Source organism: Littorina saxatilis, linkage group LG16 (assembly GCF_037325665.1).
Source record: "Littorina saxatilis isolate snail1 linkage group LG16, US_GU_Lsax_2.0, whole genome shotgun sequence".
In the NCBI taxonomy this organism is placed as follows: domain Eukaryota; kingdom Metazoa; phylum Mollusca; class Gastropoda; order Littorinimorpha; family Littorinidae; genus Littorina; species Littorina saxatilis.
Window position 1 is genome coordinate 19,488,233 of NC_090260.1, and position 21,416 is coordinate 19,509,648.

The following is a 21,416-nucleotide window of genomic DNA, read 5'->3' on the forward strand; positions in this document are numbered from 1 at the left end:
CTGTCTCTCTGTCTCTGTCTGTCTCTCTCTCTCTCTGTGTCTATCGCTTTCTGCCTGTCGGTATGTCTGTCTGTCTGTCTTGTCTCTCTCTCTGTGTCTGTCTCTCTCTCTCTCTCTCTCTCTCTCTCTCTCTCTCTCTCTCTCTCTCTCTCTCTCTCTCTCTCTCTCTCTCTCTCTCAGAAATCAATTCAGTTTTCAACTACGACACGCATAACTTGCATGTTACAGCTTTCAATAAATGTTATCGTTTAGACCCGTTTGAAGAGAGGTTTCAATAGACTGTAAACTTTTACCGGATGTATTGTCTGAGAAGAGAGAGAGAGAGAGAGAGAGAGAGAGAGAGAGAGAGAGAGAGAGAGAGAGAGAGAGAGAGAGAGAGAGAGAGAGAGAGAGATAAAAAAGAGAAAAGAAGAGAGAGAAACAAGTCGCGTAAGGCGAAAATACAACATTTAGTCAAGTAGCTGTCGAACTCACAGAATGAAACTGAACGCAATGCAATGTTTCAGCAAGACCGTAGCATCGTCAGTCCACCGCTCATGGCGAAGGCAGTGACATTGACAAGAAGAGCGGGGTAGTAGTTGCGCTGAGAAGGATAGCACGCTTTTCTGTACCTCTCTTCGTTTTAACTTTCTGAGCGTGTTTTGAATCCAAACATATCATATCTATATGTTTTTGGAATCAGGAACCGACAAGGAATAAGATGAAAGTGTTTTTAAATTGATTTCGAAAAAAAAAATTTGATAATAATTTTTATATATTTAATTTTCAGAGCTTGTTTTTAATCCAAATATAACATATGTATATGTTTTTGGAATCAGCAAATGATGGAGAATAAGATGAACGTAAATTTGGATCGTTTTAGAAAAAAATAATTTTTTTTACAATTTTCAGATTTTTAATGACCAAAGTCATTAATTAATTTTTAAGCCACCAAGCTGAAATGCAATACCGAAGTCCGGGCTTCGTCGAAGACTACTTGATCAAAATTTCAACCAATTTGGTTGAAAAATGAGAGCGTGACAGTGCCGCCTCAACTTTCACGAAAAGCCGGATATGACGTCATCAAAGACATTTATCAAAAAAAGGAAAAAAACGTTCGGGGATATCATACCCAGGAACTCTCATGTCAAATTTCATAAAGATCGGTCCAGTAGTTTGGTCTGAATCGCTCTACACGCACGCGCACACGCACACACGCACACACATACACCACGACCCTCGTTTCGACCCCCCCTCTATGTTAAAACATTTAGTCAAAACTTTTTTTTGTTTTTTTTTAATTTGCCAAGCACATCATTGTGGGGCTTTTAATCAAAAAAAATAATTCAAGCATCCGTCTACAAAGTATCCTCATTCATCCTTCAACATTTACACAATACTGAAGTATCTCAATGCTAATTCATATCCTAACATCACATTCAAATCAATAGGTCTACCATATCTATATTTACTGATACACATTTTTGAAATGAGCAAAATATGATTAATAATTTTGTTTATGGGGGTTTGCACTTCTGGAGAGTATCCAAACAATACATCTTTTTCTGTTAATATAATATTTTCTCCCGTATTAACAAATATACATCTTCTAACATTTTCCCAAAACAATTTCATTTTACTACATTTCCAAAAGAAGTGTTCAATATAATCAATTTCATTACAAAGACTACATAAACTATTTTCTTTTAACTTCATTTTATGCAATAAAATATTTGTGGGATAAATATTATGTAAAATTTTCCATTGGAGTAACTTTAATCTTTCTTCGCTTGTACATGCACTTGCCAGGACCCAATACTTTTCGTCAATGCAAATGTTATATTTGTGGGACCAAAATTTTACAGCGCAGGGTTCACTGGCTTTGGATTGCGTTAACATCGCACGAAATTTCTTCGGGGAAGGGTTATTTAGCATGCCCTGAAAACAGGTCGCAGGATGCTCGTCACCCGCGTCTGTGTTGTCCCGCAGTGCTCAAAACTTGACTAAATGTAAAAAGAGAAAAGAAGAGAGAGAGAGAAACAAGTCGCGTAAGGCGAAATTACTACATTTAGTCAAGCTGTGGAACTCACAGAATGAAACTGAACGCACTGCATTTTTTCACAATGACCGTAGTCCGCCGCTCGTACAAAAGGCAGTGAAACTGACGAGCCTGTTTAGCGAGGTAGCGGTTGCGCTGTGCTGCATAGCACGCTTTTCTGTCCCTCTCTTTGCTTTAACTTTCTGAGCGTGTTTTTAATCCAAACATATCATATCTATATGTTTTTGGAATCAGAAACCGACAAGGAATAAGATGAAATTGTTTTTGAATCGATTTCGGAAATTTAATTTTAATCATAATTTTTATATTTTTAATTTTCAGAGCTTGTTTTTAATCCGAATATAACATATCTATATGTTTTTGGAATCAGAAAATAATGAAGAATAAGATGTACGTAATATTGGATCGTTTTATAAAAACATAATTTAAGTTACAATTTTCGGATTTTTAATGACCAAAGTCATCAATTAATTTTTAAACCTCCAAGCTGAAATGCGATATCAAAGTCCGGCCTTCGTCGAAGATTGTTTGGCCAAAATTTCAATCAATTTTATTGAAAAATGAGGGTGTGACAGTGCCGCCTCAACTTTTACAAAAATCCGGATATGACGTCATCAAAGACGTTTATCCAAAAATTGGAAAAAACGTCTGGGGATATCATACCCAGGAACTCTCATGTAAAATTTCATAAAGATCGGTCCAGTAGTTTACTCGGAATCGCTCTACACACACACACACGCACAGACACACACACACACACACACACACACACACACACACACACACACACACACACACACACACACACACACACACACACACACACACACACACACACACACACACATCAGATGAAATTGTTTTTGGATCGCTTAATGAAAACATGATTTTAATTACAAGTTTCCGATTTTTAATGACCAAACTCATTCATTAGTTTTTAAGCCACCAAGCTGAAATGCAATACCAAAGTCCGGCCTTCGTCGAAAATTGCTTGGCCAAAATTTCAATCAATTTTATTGAAAAATGAGGGTGTGACAGTGCCGCCTCAACTTTTACAATAATCCGGATATGACGTCATTAAAGGTATTTATCGAAAAAAATGGAAAAAAACGTCCGGGGATATCATTGCCAGGAACTCTCATGTCAAATTTCATAAAGATCGGTCCAGTAGTTTACTCTGAATCGCTCTACAAACAGACACAGACACAGACACAGACACACAGACACAGACACAGACACACACACACACACACACACACACACACACACACACACACACACACACACACACACACACACACACACACAGACACACACACACACAGACACACATACACCACGACCCTCGTCTCGATTCCCCCTCTATGTTAAAACATTTAGTCAAAACTTGACTAAATGTAATAAAAGGGAGAGAGAGAGAGTTTACTTATGCTACAGGGTATCGACCCTTTTTGAGTCACTTGAGAAAAAGTGACTCTATGTAATCGGTCAGTGTTAGTCTGTCCGGCCGGCCGTCCGGCCGGCCGTCCGGCCGGCCGGCCGTAGACACCACCTTAACGTTGGACTTTTCTCGGAAACTATCAAAGCGATCGGGCTCATATTTTGTTTAGTCGTGACCTCCAATGACCTCTACACTTTAACGATGGTTTCGTTGACCTTTGACCTTTTTCAAGGTCACAGGTCAGCGTCAAAGGAAAAATTAGACATTTTATATCTTTGACAAAGTTCATCGGATGTGATTGAAACTTTGTAGGATTATTCTTTACATCAAAGTATTTACATCTGTAGCCTTTTACGAACGTTATCAGAAAAACAAGGGAGATAACTAGCCTTTTCTGTTCGGCAACACACAACTTAACGTTGGGCTTTTCTCGGAAACTATAAAAGTGACCGGGCTCAAATTTTATGTGAACGTGACTCCCAGTGACCTCTACACTTTGACGTCTGCTTTGGTGACCTTTGACTTTTTTCAAGGTCACAGGTATGTCTTGGAGGAAAAAAATTGAAATATCATATCTCTGAAACTATTCATCGGATTTGATTCAAACTTTATAGCATTATTCTTTACATCAAATTATTTACATCTGTAGCTTTTTACAAACGTTATCGGAAACACAGGGGAGATAACTAGCCTTTCCTGTTCGTCAACACACAACTTAACGTTGGGCTTTTCTCGTAAACTATAAAAGTGACACAGCTCTAAGAGTAACAAATGTTAGTGTGTCTACTGTTAATATGATTGCTTCGAAAAAAAATTAATGATGCTAGTTTATGTGAATTAAGTTATTGATGGGGTTTGTTTATGTGAGATTAATGAGAGTATTTTTAATGCCAAGGTAAATATTTTGTTGCTCGATCCATGCAATCTCATTCTTCAGGTATGCATTGTGTTGTGAATAGCAATTTCTTCCTGTCCATCTGATGCCTCATATAATATTCAGAACTGCGAAAGTGACTCGATCGAGCGTTTGCTCTTCTTGTTCTCCATGATTTTTGCAGTATCACGTGGAGCCAGACCCTATCCCCAAGCGAGTGTCGGTGGTGATTCACGAGGCCGGCCCGGTGGACAAGGACTCGCTGAAACAGCTGGCTGCAGAACTGGGCGAGGAGTGGCAGCGACTCGGGGACAAGCTGCACGTCAACCGCGTGCGTCAGCAGGCTATTCTTAGGTATGACGTCATGCTCGCGTCTTCTTGATCTTGTTGTTGTTCTTCTTTTTCTTTTTACATTTAGTCAAGCTTTGACTGCAAAGTAAGGGATGCTGCTCAAGTGGGGGCTGATGGGAGGGTACCGTCTGTTGAAATGTACAAGCATTTTTCATGGTAATGTGATGTGTTGTGTGCAGACCGGTGCTAGTGTTAGAGCAGGGAGAGGAAACTGCAAAGAGTACGGCATGTTGTTTAGCTGGGGATGGGAGTGTGCCGTCAATGGGGGCCCGGTTAGCTCAGCTGGTAGTGCACTGTAATTTGTGATCGTCAAATCGCAGGTTCGATTCCGGGCCGGGACGGACACGGGTCAACTCTATGTGCAGACCCAGTGACGGTAGCCATGTCCCATCCCCGTGTCACCACAGTGGCGCGTAAAAGACCTCGGTCATTCTGCCATAAAGGCCGATGGCTGATACCACCTAAACACGTATACACTTGTGTATCTCATCAAAATCCGCGAGGGCGTAAAACTCGAATTATATAATATAACCCATATCTAGTCATTGAGAGGCGAAATATTTAGCCTGTAGGACATTAGGCATTCTCTATTTCTTCTATTTTGGTACCGTCTGTTAAAATGAGCAAGCATTTTTCATCGTAATGTGACGCGGTGTGTGCAGAACGATGCTAGTGATAGAGCAGGGGGGGGGGGGGGGGGGACTGCAAAGTACGGGGTGTATCTGAAGTAGGGTTTGATGGGAGGGTGCCGTCTGTTGAAATGAACAAGCATTTGTTATCGTTATGCGACGTGGTGTGTGCAGAACGGTGATAGCGTTGGACCAGGGGGAAGAAACTGCAAAGTACGAGATGTTGGTCACCTGGCTCAAACGGTGCCCCCAAGCTGCTGACAAGGTCTGGTATCCAATACATAAAGCGTGTTTCTGTGTGTGTGTGTGTGTGTGTGTGTGTGTGTGTGTGTGTGTGTGTGTGTGTGTGTGTGTGTGTGTGTGTGTGTGTTAGAGAGAGAGAGAGAGAGAGAGAGAGAGAGAGAGAGAGAAAAGAAATAGAGAGTGTGTTTATGTATGTGGGTGTGTGGGTGTGTGTGTTCATGCGAGTGTGTGTTTGTGTGTGTGTGTGTGTGTGTGTGTCACACAGAAGTTTTCTTCCACACTCGATTAGCTGATGTCTAACTCAACCTCACGGCTTCGTTAGACAATCAGCGTAATATCGTGTGGAAGAAAACGTCTCTCCCACGACCAAGTGTGAATAGCAGGTATGGTCTGGTTGTGTGTACGACCATTTTGTCTTGTGATTTGTTGGATTCCATTCAAATCTGTGCCTTGTCGTAACAAGTACGTTTATTTGTTGACCAGATGTGTGTTTCTCTTTTTTAACACATACACACACACACACACACACACACACACACACACACACACACACACACACACACACACACACACGCACTCAAGCGGCACACACGCACGCACACACGCATGCACGCACGCACACACCCGAATGCACGCACGCACACACACAATACACACTGACAGACACATACACACACGCACACACAAACACACACACATATGCACACACACACACACACACACACACACACACACACACACCCACACACACTGACACACACACACTGACACACACACACACACTGACACACACACACCCGCACACACACCCGCACACACACACACACACACACACACACACACACACACACACACACACACACACACACACACACACACACACACACACACACACACACACACCCTGACAGCCACCCCCCTTACAACCACCTCCACCATCGCGAACCATAACCCCGCCCACATTTACACTTTCGTTTGTCTGTCTGCACCAACAGCTGAACACGCTCGTCAACGCACTGGCCGCAGTGGGGAGAGAAGATCTGGCCAATCATATGCGCACGAAGTCCCTCGGCAACGTAGAACGCAAAGTCAGCTACATGGCAGGTCGCAAGATCACCACCACCACCACGAAAGGGCCAGTCAGAAAGTCACCTTCGTCGAAACTCTCCGTGATTGTTCCAAATTGAAACAAAACTTGACGAGGCTTATTTTTTTTTAAGTCTGCAGCAGAAGAATGTTTTTCTTTTTCTTTTTTTTTTACTGTGGTTGAAACCGTTTCTGTTGTCTGTTATTATTTGAGTAATGAAAACTAAAAGGTGCTTTTCACTGAGTCTAAGACCGAAAGAGGATATACTTATGTACAGAAGAAGACCGCTACTTCTCAGAATTCCGTGACCTTGAAGACTTCGAAATGGTGGACAACTTTGAGTGACACAGCAGAAGAAGGACTTTTTTTCATTTTTGGTTGTAACGTATTCTTGATTTATCTTATAACTTCCAAAAGTGGAGACACATATTTAGAGAAGTTGGTTTTTCTTTGACCAAAGGACAAGAGACCGTCACAGCAAAAACACTCCACCTGTACACAATTCGCGTCCTTGAGATGAAAGAAAAGTTGGCGAAAGTACACAGAGTGAAGACTGAAGTAGTTTTCAGTTTTGGCTGAAATAGATTGTCTTTTTTTTTAAAATTTTGGGTTTATTACTTTCATTGATTTACGTAAGAGCACATTAACCGAGGAAAGAAATTAATATGTAAATCGCCGTGAGCTCTTGTGAGAAGGGGCGATTAATAAATGTCCATTATTATTATTATTATTATTATTATTAAGAGGAGGTCAGATGAAATTTGATATGGAACATATTCTATTTCGATGATAATGATAATGATAAAACTTTCCTTTATAGCTCTATTCACCACCAAACAGTAGTCTTATGGCGTTTTACAAAAACATTCTACACACGATCTTTAAGTGAAACTTTTGTGTGTGTGTGTTGAAACTGATTCTGTTCAGTTCAAGAGCTTCGACTGAGCAATTTTAGCTCAAAGACAATGACGAAAGAACTAGTAACATTTGCTTTCATTTTCATTTGGAGCAGGTTCTATTTTAACCACGAAGTTACTTGACCATGCGACACTAACCCTCTGTAAGAAGGTCTTGGCCCCTAAGCGCGACTCAGTAGTGTACTAAGCAGCTTGTGATAAGAATATTCTAACTGTTCGCACAGAAAACCTTATTGTTTGTCATGTACTTATATAAATCCTTCCGCCACTATAAACATGTTAGTCCACCTCCCATGACTGTACTTATTTGATAGCATTGCTGAAGAAAGATCAAACTTTTTATAACGTTTTATACACGTGCACAAGTTACACCAAAATTGTTCTTGTGGAATTTTTTTCTTCTGTTTTATCTTGTAAGATCAAATAGCAATATTATATGGGAAAACTTTTTGTCTTCAATATATTTATACTATGAAGTTAGTGCATGTCAACTTTACGCAATGTATTTATTTAGCCTTAGTTAATAAACTACCAAGGTAATGTCTCATTTATCTTACCTGACGCAGTCGTTACTATAAATAGCTTTTTGTTGTATGATCAACACGTGTCCTTTTTGACACCCGTGTAAATATATTAACTATGTGCGCAGGATCTTTTCGCGAAAAGCGTTTCTTATCGATGACCATAAAGCTGCCTTATTTACTTAAAATTGTGTTTAAATTAAAAAAAACAAAAACACCATCTGTGATAACTATGTATATGGTATTTGTGTAGTTTAGTTTTTATTTTATTTGTCGCTTTATTTATTTAATTTTTTTCTCTTACGTCGCAGTGCATTTAGTCAGTATTGCATATTTATATTCTTGATTTGTGTGTTGCTGCTCAGTCTCATTCATAATCCGTCCGCCTCAACAGTTTTCGGTTTTTTTTGGGATACTAAACACTATCGTCGGATCAGCATTTTTTTTTTAAACATGTATATTAAAATCTTTTTATGAAGACATCACTGTAAATCTAGGATCAGACACACACTTATGCTTGATCTTTTCTCTACAAAACTGTAATAAAACAATTCACTAACTCTGCTTGCTGTTCGCTTTCATAAATTATTTGCGTCACGGTGTGTAGCCAGTCACTCAAATGTGAAAGGACGGTGGGACAGTTGAGCAGAGAATACACATTTCTTGTCATGTGAGACATAAGACATAAGATCATTTATTGTCCATACAAATAATTACAATAGATGGAAAATTGTGGTTCATCTGCTCTTAAAACAACCAAAACAACATATGACAACACGTTTACCACCTTAAAAAACAAAAATAAGAACAATTAAACATACGAAGTAAGAACACCCAAAGTACTCCAGACAGGCACGTCCGCCACATCCATACTGCACACACACACACACACACACACACACACACACACACACACACACACACACACACACACACACATATGCATGTTCTTCACCAGAACCATAATAAGGGTGATTTTTCGTTCAATCCGTCTGTCTGTCCGGTCTTTTAAGTGTGTGTGTGCGTGCGTGCGTGCGTGTGTGTGTATGTGTGTGTGTGTGTGTGTGTGTGTGTGCGCGTGCGTGCGTGTGTGTGTATGTACGTCTCCGTGTGTGTGTTTGCGTGCGTGCGTGTATGTGTGTGCGTTCATGAGTGCGTGTGTTTGTGTCTGTGTTTCTGTGTGTTCTCACTCTCGACACAGTCCAACCTTTCATAGACTACACATTTCTGAAGCAAATGATTATTTATTAAGCCAGTGACGGGCGCTGTGGCGTGGTGGTAAGACGTCGGCCTCTTAATCGGAAGGTCGAGGGTTCGAATCCCGGCCGCGGCCGCCTGGTGGGTTAAGTGTGGAGATTTTTCCGATCTCCCAGGTCAACGTATGTGCAGACCTGCTAGAGCTGTCATTATCCCCCTCTGTGTGTACACGCAAGCACAAGACCAAATGCGCACGGAAAAGATCCTGTAATCCACGTCTGAGTTCGGTGGGTTATAGAAACCTGAAAATACCAAGTATACATCCCCCGAAGGCGGCGTATGGCTGCCTAATTGGCGGGGTAAAAGCGGTTATACACGAAACATCCGTGGGAGTTTCAGCCCATGAACGAAGAAGAAGAAGATTAAGCCAGTCTGAGCACACAGAATATCACATCGACTACTAGATGATCAGCGAATTCCGGACACACATTCTTGCTATGAGATCAAATGAAAAAGAAGAAGAAGACATAGAGACTGGTGTGAGGGATACTGTCCACAGAAAAAGACCCTCGGATCGCATACATAGAGAATACTACATGGCTAGCTGTGTCGTACCAGATTTACACGAGTTGTCTTTTTAAATATTGAACTGCGAGCGAAAGCGAGCTGTTCACTGACTATTTGAAAAAGCAACGAGTGTAAATCTGGTACGACACAGCAAGCCATGTAGTATTCTGTTTATCCTACATACTGTACTTACGTGTATTTCACTGAAAATGTCCTGCAGTCGAGGCAGCTAAATTGAAGACGCTTGTTTTGGAACCTCGATCTCTTCTAAAGCCTCGTGCAATCTATTACGTCAAAGCAAAGAAACGTCACTCGGAAAGTGTGGCGTGACGTGTTAGTTCTAAAAATTCATCGAGGGTAATTAGCGATTATTCTAAAATGACGTTTGTCTCGGTGACTTTGGCACCATAAGCAGTGGAAAAACAGGTCCCTGCCAGACTTGCTTGACATGACCTCATTTACATGATACACACACGTGTGATTTGAACGATTATTATCTCACGGGTGTCTCTCCCACGTAGCTTATGTAGGATAAACAGTTATACCATAACTCTCTCTGCGTTACAAATAATGCTACCGCGCAGAAGGACTGCCTTGACTTTACAAACGCGTCCACGCTTAATTCTTGCCGTGGAATAGGCAGGGAAAGAGCACTATTTGTGATGGATGGTTTGAGTAATGACTTCCACTGACTTACTTCCCTTGTTTGTGTAGGTGAAGCGGTTCCTAGCCGCCGCGTCATAGAGGGCGCTTGTCGCTAGTCTGCAACTGGTGCTTCTTGACTACTTGTTGTTTACAACACCGCCGAGAGAAGCAGCGCTCTGAAGCGCATTCACTCACTTTGATTGAATTAATTACCGGACTTGTGGTGCGTTTTCCGGCAAATTGTTCCGTGTGCGTCTAGATTCAGGTACAGTAGATTTTCCAGATTCTTCAGATTCGTCAAATCGCCAGAAACACCCCCAAAAACGTCCAGACCAATAATATCCCTTTAAACAATACACATGAAAAAATCACGAAATTTACATTTACATGTATGAGACAATAACGAGTTAACGTCTTAAAGTGATGTGTTCAAAGCAGATTTGCACCTATATATAATGATGAAATAGACATGTACAAAGGGAAATTAATTCTTCATAACCCAACCCGTAGACTAATCTGATATCGATGGGATGACAAAAAAAGCTATTAATCTATGTTAAAACGGTGATTTTTTTCAAAACAAAACATCACTATACTATAGAGTACGCAAAAAAAATCTTAGAAATAAAAATCATAAATAAACTAATCCAGAAACCTGATGCACGAGAAGAAAGGAATAACCAAGGATTACCACATGTTGAATGTATTTTTGACAAAACATGACATTTGGGACAGATCGAGATACTCCCCGCGGGTTAGGGGGAGTCCCATATTGGTTGGGACGAGAAAGAATTTACCTGATGCTCCCCAGCATGTCGTAAGAGGCGACTAACGGATTCTGTTTCTCCTTTTACCCTTGTTAAGTGTTTCTTGTATAGAATATAGTCAATTTTTGTAAAGATTTTAGTCAAGCAGTATGTAAGAAATGTTAAGTCCTTTATACTGGAAACTTGCATTCTCCCAGTAAGGTCATATATTGTACTACGTTGCAAGCCCCTGGAGCAAATTTTTGATTAGTGCTTTTGTGAACAAGAAACAATTGACAAGTGGCTCTATTCCATCTCCCCCCTTTCCCCGTCGCGATATAACCTTGAACGGTTGAAAACGACGTTAAACACCAAATAAATAAAGAAAGAAATAAACTAATCCAGAAACCTGACGCACGAGAAGAAAGGAATAACCAAGGATTACCACATGTTGAATGTATTTTTGACAAAACATGACATTTGGGACAGATCGAGACAATCATTTTTTTGAATACCTTTTTGTTGTTTGTTTGTTTGTTTGTTTGTTTGCTTAACGCCCAGTCGACCACGAAGGGCCATATCAGGGCGGTGCTGCTTTGAAATATAACGTGCGCCACACACAAGACAGAAGTCGCAGCACAGGCTTCATGTCTCACCCAGTCACATTATTCTGACACCGGACCAACCAGTCATAGCACTAACCCCATAATGCCAGACGCCAGGCGGAGCAGCCACTAGATTGCCAATTTTAAAGTCTTAGGTATGACCCGGCCGGGGTTCGAACCCACGACCTCCCGATCACGGGGCGGACGCCTTACCACTAGGCCAACCGTGCCGGTTTTTTGAATACTAAAACGGTTAAAAAGACACAGATACATAAATTAAACCACATTATTTTGGCTGGAAAGATGTGCGTTAGTAGTATATATAAATAAAAAGACAAATTCGTTTTTATCGCAGAAAACTGTCTTTAGTAGGCAGTTACAAATTAGAAGCATATTTGTGTAATTGTTGGTTACATAGTTACACAACGCCAGAGTTCATTTTCTGATAATCAAAAAAAAGTATTTTGAAGTATGTATCGGCATTATTATTTAACGGTAAATACTGGTGTCACATGACTGATGTGAACCAGTTGATTGGCTAATGGCGATGCGCTTAAATCTGGAGTGCGCTAACTTTTCCACAGAGCGTATTCTTACGCCCTTTGCCAAAGCGAGACTGTACTTTCATCCTCAGAATTAATTAATGACATATGTAGCTTATATTCTCCACTTTACAAAAAAAATAACCATAAACTTCCTGCGGCTCAAAGCAGAAGGTTTTTTTCTGACAGATCGCAGGCGCCTGTGCCACAGTGAATCCCACTGATCTAAAAATAGAAGCGGCTGTGTCTCTTCCACAATGGTCTCTTCTCGTTTTGACTTGCAAAGATTCTTCTCATATGCCGTGTTAGTGGCATGTAGCTTATTAACCACATTACCAAATGATGAGTTAGTATAAAGTTCCCAGCGGCAAACAGAAAACACAAGTGTCATTCCGATAACGTACTACAGCTAGACCAGCATTTGAAAGACGACTCTGTTATAGTAGACTATACTGAAATACGACCGCATCAGTTCAGTAAATGAATGGTTTCCGAATTATTATTTCAAGGCAACAACAATCGGAATCGAAAACGTGTAGGGTTAAGAACGTTCTTACCATGTGTAAAACTTATTACCAGCCTGCCTCATGCGTGCAGACGAGCAATTTTTGTTTTTGAAATGAGACTGCAGTTCAGTGGTTCGATTGCCCTGGCCGCCTAGCAGACGACATAAACCCCGCAGCAAATTAAAACAAGAGTTTGCGTGTGACGACATAAACCCCGCAGCAAATTAAAACAAGAGTTTGCGTGTGACGAAAGCACGACACACTTGAGACAGCCCACACCATAGACCAAATAGCCTGGACCGCCAACTCGTCACGTGACCCTTCGAGGTTACGACGCTCGACTTTCAGGGGCGCTTTAGCGTCCGGTTTGAAAGGCCAGCGATTCGAAGACAGTGAAAAGAAAGCACGCTCCAGTTATTTGTGACAATGGGAGGTGACAATAAACTGGATTTTCCTAAACTCCAAACTAAACTTAACAAAACTCATCGAAAAACATGTTCCATATGCACTTTAGCTGAGTTTATTTTAGCATTTTCAGAACTTACCTCGGCAACTTCGTCCATGTTTACAATCGACACCGGATATGACATCCCCCTGATTTCTGAAAGGCCATGTAAGCGTAGGTTCCTAAATGCGAGAGGTCGCTACCTCGTAATAGAGAGAAAGAGCGGAGAGAGAGCTAGTTGGCGGTCCAGGATAAATGGTCTATGCCCACACAAAAGTAGATCTGACACAAACCTGACCACACAGTTACGGCTATCCAAATGCGCGTAGCAAAATGTGCGTTTTGAATCTTCTTTTTTCTCGAAAATAATTATTGAACTCAGCGCTATGCGCTTCGTTCAATAATGAATTTTCTCGATTTGCTCAAAAAATCCCTTAGTGCACTGGGATGTCTCAATAACTTAAATTGTTATTATAATTTTTCTTAAACGACAAGCGGATTATTCAGTTACAGCACTGTTTTAAGATGTTTGGATGTTAACTATTTGAGGTATTATCATAATTGTATTTTCAAAACATATATGAAATGTTGTTCGCGTTTCGACAGGTAGAATCAGAAGAGAATGAGCAAAGAACGTTGTGAGTAGATGGATGAATGATATTAGATTTAAACGCCCAACAATGATGTGCTTGGCAAATAAAAAACAAGTCGCGTAAGGCGAAATTACTACATTTAGTCAAGCTGTGGAACTCACAGAATGAAACTGAACGCACTGCATTTTTTTCACAATGACCGTAGTCCGCCGCTCGTGCAAAAGGCAGTGAAATTAACGAGCCTGTTTAGCGCGGTAGTGGTTGCGCTGTGCTGCATAGCACGCTTTTCTGTACCTCTCTTCGTTTTAACTTTCTGAGCGTGTTTTTAATCCAAACATATTATATCTATATGTTTTTGGAATCAGGAACCGACAAGGAATAAGATGAAATTGTTTTTATAGCAATTTCGGAAATGTTATTTTGATCATAATTTTTATATTTTTAATTTTCAGAGCTTGTTTTTAATCCGAATATAACATATTTATATGTTTTTGGAATCAGAAAATGATGAAGAATAAGATGAACGTAATTTTGGATCATTTTATAAAGAAATAATTTTAATTACAATTTTTAGATTTTTAATGACCAAAGTCATTAATTAATTTTTAAGCCTCCAAGCTGAAATGCAATACCAAAGTCCGGCCTTCGTCGAAGATTGCTTGGCCAAAATTTCAATCAATTTGATTGAAAAATTAGGGTGTGACAGTGCCGCCTCAACTTTTACAAAAAGCCGGATATGACGTCATCAAAGACATTTATCCAAAAAATGAAAAAAACGTCTGGGGATATCATACCCAGGAACTCATGTAAAATTTCATAAAGATCGGTCCAGTAGTGTATCTGAATCGCTCTACACACACACGCACAGACACACTCACACACACACACACACACACACACATACACCACACACACACACACACACACATACACCACGACCCTCGTCTCGATTCCCCCCTCTATGTTAAAACATTTAGTCAAAACTTGACTAAATGTAAAAAGAACAAAAAAAGCCAATCAAGATCGAAACTTCAAGATTGATACATGGTTTATTCGGGTTCTCCTACTCTTGTTTTGAAAGCACATTTGAAATTCGTCAACTTTTAACTACCCCTGTTCCCCTCCCACTACCCTTTCGGCTAGCTCTCGATTCATACATCTCGCTTAACCCAAAAGCACCGGATGAACCAGCGTACCATTAAATGTGGCGTCTCCACCCCGCATCGTGTAAGGCCCGCCCACATTTTTCACCCACACCGATTGGCCAGGAGCCAGCTTAACCGTCGCGTGACAGAACCCCATGAACTGTCGACCAATCAAAGTTGACATTGTGGCGTTCGCGAGACAGAGATTTTGGCCAACCATCAGATGGGCTGCTTGGAAGGGGCGTGGTATTTTGTTGTCTGGGAAACGGGGGGAGGGGAAAGGAAGAGCCACGTGTAGGCTGAAGTTGTACAGTCCGGGTACCTGGGCAGTGAAGGAACCGTTGGTAGAGTTGTAGACTTGACCTGTAAAAAACAAAAGCATTTTTGTGCTACTGAACTGCAACGTGGCTACAAGAGGCGTGGTAGCTGTAACTGTTTAATTTATAATACAAAAATTGATTCATCAAGGAATTTACACACACACACACACACACACACACACACACACACACACACACACACATACACACACACACACACACACACACACACACACATACACACACACACACACACACACACTCACAAATGACCCCCCCTCCCCGCAACACACACTCACAAATGACCCCCCTCCCCGCAACACACACACACACACACACACAAACACACACACACACACATATAAAAGCAGCCAAGAACGATAACCTACCATCGTTGTAGAGGACGCGGTCAAACAGGATTGCCTGCCCCACTGGGAACCTCCAGGGTTTTCCCACCTTGACGTGGAATCCCAAAGATCCGTCGGGACGACCTGGAAAAAACGACAAAAGCTAACACGGTACGTTCTACCCGATCTCCCCCTACTTCAAAAAGTCAAATCGATTGTAAGCAAACAAGTTAAATAGTAATGTCTTGGCTACTGGCTACAATACACTCCTTCTCGAGAAAACCGTTCGGCTCATCGTCTCAGCTCTGCCTAGGCTTTTCACATATCACCGCTTTGTCACATACCGAATTTCTTCATTATGTGGTGTATAATAACTTCACCTTATGCATGACCAGTTCACACACTGGTAAATGTAATAGACCAAATAGTCTGACTTTTGTGCACTTTCCAAAAAAAAAAGCTCGAATGGTAGTAGTAGTAGCAGTAGTAAGCCTAGTAGTAGTAGTAGTAGTAGTAGTAGTAGTTGTTGAGCAGTAGTAGCAGCAGTAGCAGTAGTAGCAGTAGTAGTACATGTAGTAGAACCACACACAACTTGCATCCAAAACAAAAACCACCACAACAACATAACTCACCCTACCAACTATAGCGCTGACACACAATGACCCAGCCGGGTCTCCAAACCAACTCCATTGCTACTTGACACCAACCTCCAGCTCTGGTGCATGGGTAGCTAGGAGCTCGAGATCGACAGCAAAACTTCCTTCGTGGCGGCCCCTTTCATTTCGTTATCTTTTTTTTCTCCAAATCATCTTAAGTCGGAGTAACACCCGGGTAAATGTCAATAATGGTTTAACCATGAGGGCGTTAAGCTACAATTATCATTAATTACTCACCTAATTCATACGGCCTCGTCAATGTTGTCAGAGCCACTCCATCAGCAGCAAACTTCTGCAAGGCTGCGTCCAGTTGCTTTTCTTGTTCTTGTACCTTCTGTTGAGATTGTATCAGAGTCTGAAGTGATTGGTTCAATTTCCCCTGCGTCTTGTTCAGTGCCTGCAGCTGATGACCCAGTTTTTGCTGCATCTTTTCGAGTTCATCCTGGATAGCGTTTGCGTTTGTCTTGTACTTAACATTATTTGCTGTCGTGAGTTGTTCCTTGTAGCCATTGGTTTGCTTCTGAGTTTGATTCTGCGTCTTGTGGGTGTCATTTGTCGTAGTAGTTGCATTCTGTGAATCTGTCTTTGTTTCAGCCGTCGCGTCCGTTTGAGAGCTATTCTTGGGTTTCTGTGAATTATCTGCATTCTGTTGGGAGGCCGTCGCATCCGTCTTAAAGATATTCATGGTTATCTGTGAATTATCTGCATTCTTTTGGGAGTAAGTCGCATTCGTCTTAAATATATGCATGGTTTTCTGTGAATTATCTGCATTCTTTTGGGAGTGAGTCGCATTCGTCTGAGAGATATTCATGTTTTTGTGTGAATGATCTGCATTCTTTTGGGAGTGAGTCGCATTCGTCTTAGAGATATTCATGGTTTTCTGTGAATTATCTGCATTCTTATGGGAGTCTTTTGCATTCGTTTGTGAGCTATTCTTGGGTTTCTGTGAATTATTTGCATTCTTTTGGGAGGCCGTCGCATCTGTCTTAGAGATATTTATGGTTATCTGTGAATTATCTGCATTCTTTTGGGAGGCCGTCGCAACCGTGTTGGAGATATTCATGGTAATCTGTGAATGATCTGCATTCTTATGGGAGTGAGTCGCATTCGTCTGAGAGATATTCATGTTTTTGTGTGAATAATCTGCATTCTTTTGTGAGTGAGTCGCGTTCGTCTTAGAGATATTCTTGGTTTTCTGTGAATGATCTGCATTCTTATGGGAGTCTTTCGCATTCGTTTGTGAGCTATTCTTGGTTTTCTGTGATTTATCTGGCTTCTTTTGGGAGTGAGTCGCATTCGCCTGTGAGCTATTCTTGGTTTTCTGTGAATTATTTGCATTCTTTTGGGAGGCCGTCGCATCCGTCTTAGAGATATTCATGGTTATCTGTGAATTATCTGCATTCTTTTGGGAGTAAGTCGCATTCGTCTTAGAGATATTCATGGTTTTCTGTGAATTATTTGCATTCTTTTGGGAGTGAATCGCACTCGTCTTTGATGTATTCTTGTTTTTGTGTGAATTTTTTGCATTTTTGGGCGAGCCCGTCGCATCATGTGAGGTATTGGTGGTTTTTGGAGTGTTATCTGTCTTCTTTTGAGAGCCCGCCACATCTGAGTTAGTTTGGGTTTTCTGTGAATTATCTGCATTCTTTTGGGAGCCCGTCACATTCGCCTTTAAGCCATTCGTGGTTTTCTGTGATTTATCTGCATTCTTATGGGAGCCCGTCACATTCGCCTTTGAGCCATTCGTGGTTTTCTGTGAATTATCTGCATTTTTTTGGGAGCCCGTCGCATTCGCCTTTGAGCCATTCGTGGTTTTCTGTGATTTATCTGCATTCTTATGGGAGTCCGTCGCATTCGTCGTTGAGCTATTTGTAGTTTTTGGAGCGTTATCTGCATTCTTGTGAGAGGCTGTCGCATCCGCCTTAGAAGTATTCTTGGTTTTCTCTGAATTGCTGTCATTTTTATGCAAGTCCTTTGTACCCATCTGTGAATCGTTCTTGGTTTTCTGTGAATCATCTGGCTTTTTCTGCGTGTCATTCTCCGACTTTCCTGTACTGTTTTCCGTTGCCAGCGGTTTTTCTGTTGCTTTCTGGTTTTTATTCTGGGTGACTGTGGCGTCTGTTCCAATTTTCTGTTTGTCGTTTGCTGTTTGGATAAAAACGGGTGGATGATTCGGGAAATATGTTTAGTTAAATTGAGAAATTGATCTTATTCTAGCCCACAAAAACGTCATGTAATTCCGCTTTTTTCCCCCAGCTATGTCAGAAAGACACGTTACAATAACTTAAATACAAACGCATCACTCTAAAAAAAAAACCACGTAAACCAAGGATTTACACCACTTACACAACAGGTTCTGTGATTATAACTGATCGGTCAGATACCCCATCCGATTGCTGAACCTTCGCTTATAGGATTCTTGACATGTCATCATTTTCAAAAGTCTGCATCTTAAAGTCTGTCTTGTAGATTTCTCTTATATTTTGTCACACTTGTTGCAACACACTCTAACAATTTCATAGGCAAAATATTAAAATCGACTTTTTTTTGTCAATCGGTGTCCTACGCCTTTAAGATAACTGAAAACAAATCGACACTTTGTACACTGTACAGGACAATGTCAAGAAATAATTTCAGTGGTATAGACGAGATGTTAGACAGCAGTTTTTGGTTAGTAACATATTTGTTTATGAAGATATATGCCTTTCTTCTGCTCAAAAATGTATTTTCTCTTCTATCTGAACATTATTTTAATATGACGTCACAGCTAGGTACACGCGCACGCACGTACACACACATACACATACAAGGAGTTGCTGGTATTGAACTAAGAGCAAAACAAAACAGAACAAACCAACCAACCCAAAAACAAACAAACAAACAAACAACAACGAAAACCAAAACAAAGCACGCATAAGCATGCTACCACAATGAAATACCACCCCTTAAATGAAAATAAACCACTTACATGTAGCCTATATCGCAATGTCAAAAATAAATTCCCCAATAATGAAGAAATCGAAACTTACCACTAATTGAGAGAAGATGCAGGAAAATTACAATGCCCACAATCCATAACTTGCGTCCATTCAACATAGCTGGACAGAGGTGAGGTCAGCCTTCTCTCCACAGGAACGCACTAGTACACGTACGCCACGTTGCAACTGCTCTGCCTACCAGTCCTAAGCCTTCTGACTATGACGTCAACTCAAAAGAGAGCATGATCCTTTGTATTTAAAGGTTCCCTTCTTCCCTCGAAGACCAGAAATCCAACCCCCCAAAAATGGTTTTTTTTAAATTAAAAAAAAATTAAAAGTATTATAAGTAGCTGTTTTTCTGTCCACTTAAAAGACCGCTGGGACAAAATAGTCTTGAGTCGAGCGTTTGAAAATGCCTGAGCCTGAAGGCGGGTGTAACTTACACCTCTTGGTATCAGTCTGCCTTAGAGATGAGGACGCCAGTTGGCCAGATGGCTAGAATAGCGCGCTGCATTTTCCTGCATAGAACTAATGCGCGTCTGCCGCGACGGAGCCTGAGCTAAACACTGGCGGGCGCTGCCCACAGCCCGGCACACGGCACTGTACACATTCCCCGTCCCTTCACCTCTCTCGCCACCATCCGCCCTACCCTTGGTCTCATGCCTGAAAAGATCAGTGACTGTTATCGTTTTGTTTTGTCACAATTAAACGTTCCTATGGCATAGCTTTCTTGTTTTTTGATTCCCCCGAAGCTAAGACCAGTTTTTAAATCACGATAGCCTCACACGCACGCATGTAAATTCTCAAGCATGAACACACGCACGTACACGCGCGCACGCACGCACGCAACCAATTATTTTTGTAACTGACACCCGTAATTAAAAATAAATTCAACAAAACTTGTACATGACTTTCAGACTGTTGATTTCGTGTGTGTTTGCTGTTGCTGCTGTTTTTGTCGTTGTTGTCGTTGTCGTTGTTGTTGTTGTTGTTGTTGTTGTTGTTGTTGTTGTTGTTGTTGTTGTTGTTGTCGTTGTTGTTGTTGTTGTTGTTGTTGTCGTTGTTGTCGTTGTTGTCGTTGTCGTCGTCGTCATTGTCGTCGTTGTTGTTGTTGTTGTTGTTGTCGTTGTTGTCATTGTTGTCGTTGTTGTCATTGTTGTTGTTGTTGTTGTCGTTGTCGTTGTCGTTGTCGTCATTGTCGTTGTTGTTGTTGTTGTTGTTGTTGTTGTTGTTTTGTGGTGGTTTTTTTGGTCAATGCTAAAGGATGCTCTTTAACCCAGTAAAAGCTTTTACAGATCTGCAAGTATGTGGTGGTTTGTGTGAAACGGATGGTATCTTTTGACAGGCATTTAAAAAAACAAAAAATCTTAGTTGAGAAAATATCTCGCAAGACTAAGTATTTGGCAATAAACACGTGAAATGGGATCATTGAAATAAGCGGGTATTACCAGATTTAAACTCCAGCTCAGCCTTTTCAGATTGATATTTTATCCCTTGAAGCCTGGAAACATGTGTGCGTAACCCCTAATAATGTTTTTAAGTCATTCATAGTTTGACTTAATCGCTCACACGGATTTAAAACACATGAGGACCAGATCTATTACGCTTTTCCCCTTTACATTAAGGCAGAGATTATATGCTTGTTATTCTCTCAGGTGCCGGGAGAATGGTTCCGTACAACTCTCACTTACTCTATTACACATGTCGTATGCATTTAGGGCGCTTACTTCCCTTTGTTTATTAGATCTCCAAACAGCGCTCTGCCTCTATTTTGTTTAAGATTCTCTTTGTGTTTTGGAGTGTGTGTATGAACTAGAATGAGCGAGAGTGATTTAACCTTGAATGGTTGAAAACGACGTTAAACACCAAATAAAGAAAGAGAGTGAGAGAAAAAAATGACCTGATTGAATTACAAGGGGAAGAGAGAAAGAATGTATTTCCCTTTTCTTTTTCCACCGGGTCATTGAAGCGTAAGAACAATCACACAAGCTGTTACAACATTCAAAACAAGAAATTCCCACGA

At 40.9% G+C, this 21,416-nt stretch overlaps 2 protein-coding genes across 3 annotated transcripts in view; one reads left to right on the forward strand and one right to left on the reverse strand.

The window, feature by feature from the left end:
* Positions 1-8,665, forward strand: part of LOC138951469 (uncharacterized) — a 99,280-nt gene extending 90,615 nt beyond the window's left edge. For both annotated transcript variants that reach the window (XM_070323071.1, XM_070323070.1), the window contains exons 15-17: positions 4,538-4,707; positions 5,508-5,598; positions 6,572-8,665. In XM_070323071.1, coding sequence (XP_070179172.1) covers positions 4,538-4,707; positions 5,508-5,598; positions 6,572-6,763 — 453 coding nt within the window. In that variant the 3' untranslated portion in view covers positions 6,764-8,665. The remainder of the gene's footprint in view (positions 1-4,537; positions 4,708-5,507; positions 5,599-6,571) is intronic.
* Positions 8,666-14,977: 6,312 nt separating this feature from the next.
* Positions 14,978-19,687, reverse strand: LOC138951477 (dentin sialophosphoprotein-like). The gene is made up of 4 exons (XM_070323080.1): positions 19,445-19,687; positions 16,653-18,560; positions 15,802-15,903; positions 14,978-15,455 (listed from the first exon to the last, which is right to left on the reverse strand). Exons 1-4 carry the CDS (start codon positions 19,509-19,511, stop codon positions 15,112-15,114), a joined length of 2,421 nt encoding a protein of 806 aa, XP_070179181.1. The 5' UTR covers positions 19,512-19,687; the 3' UTR covers positions 14,978-15,111.
* Positions 19,688-21,416: the final 1,729 nt, after the last annotated feature.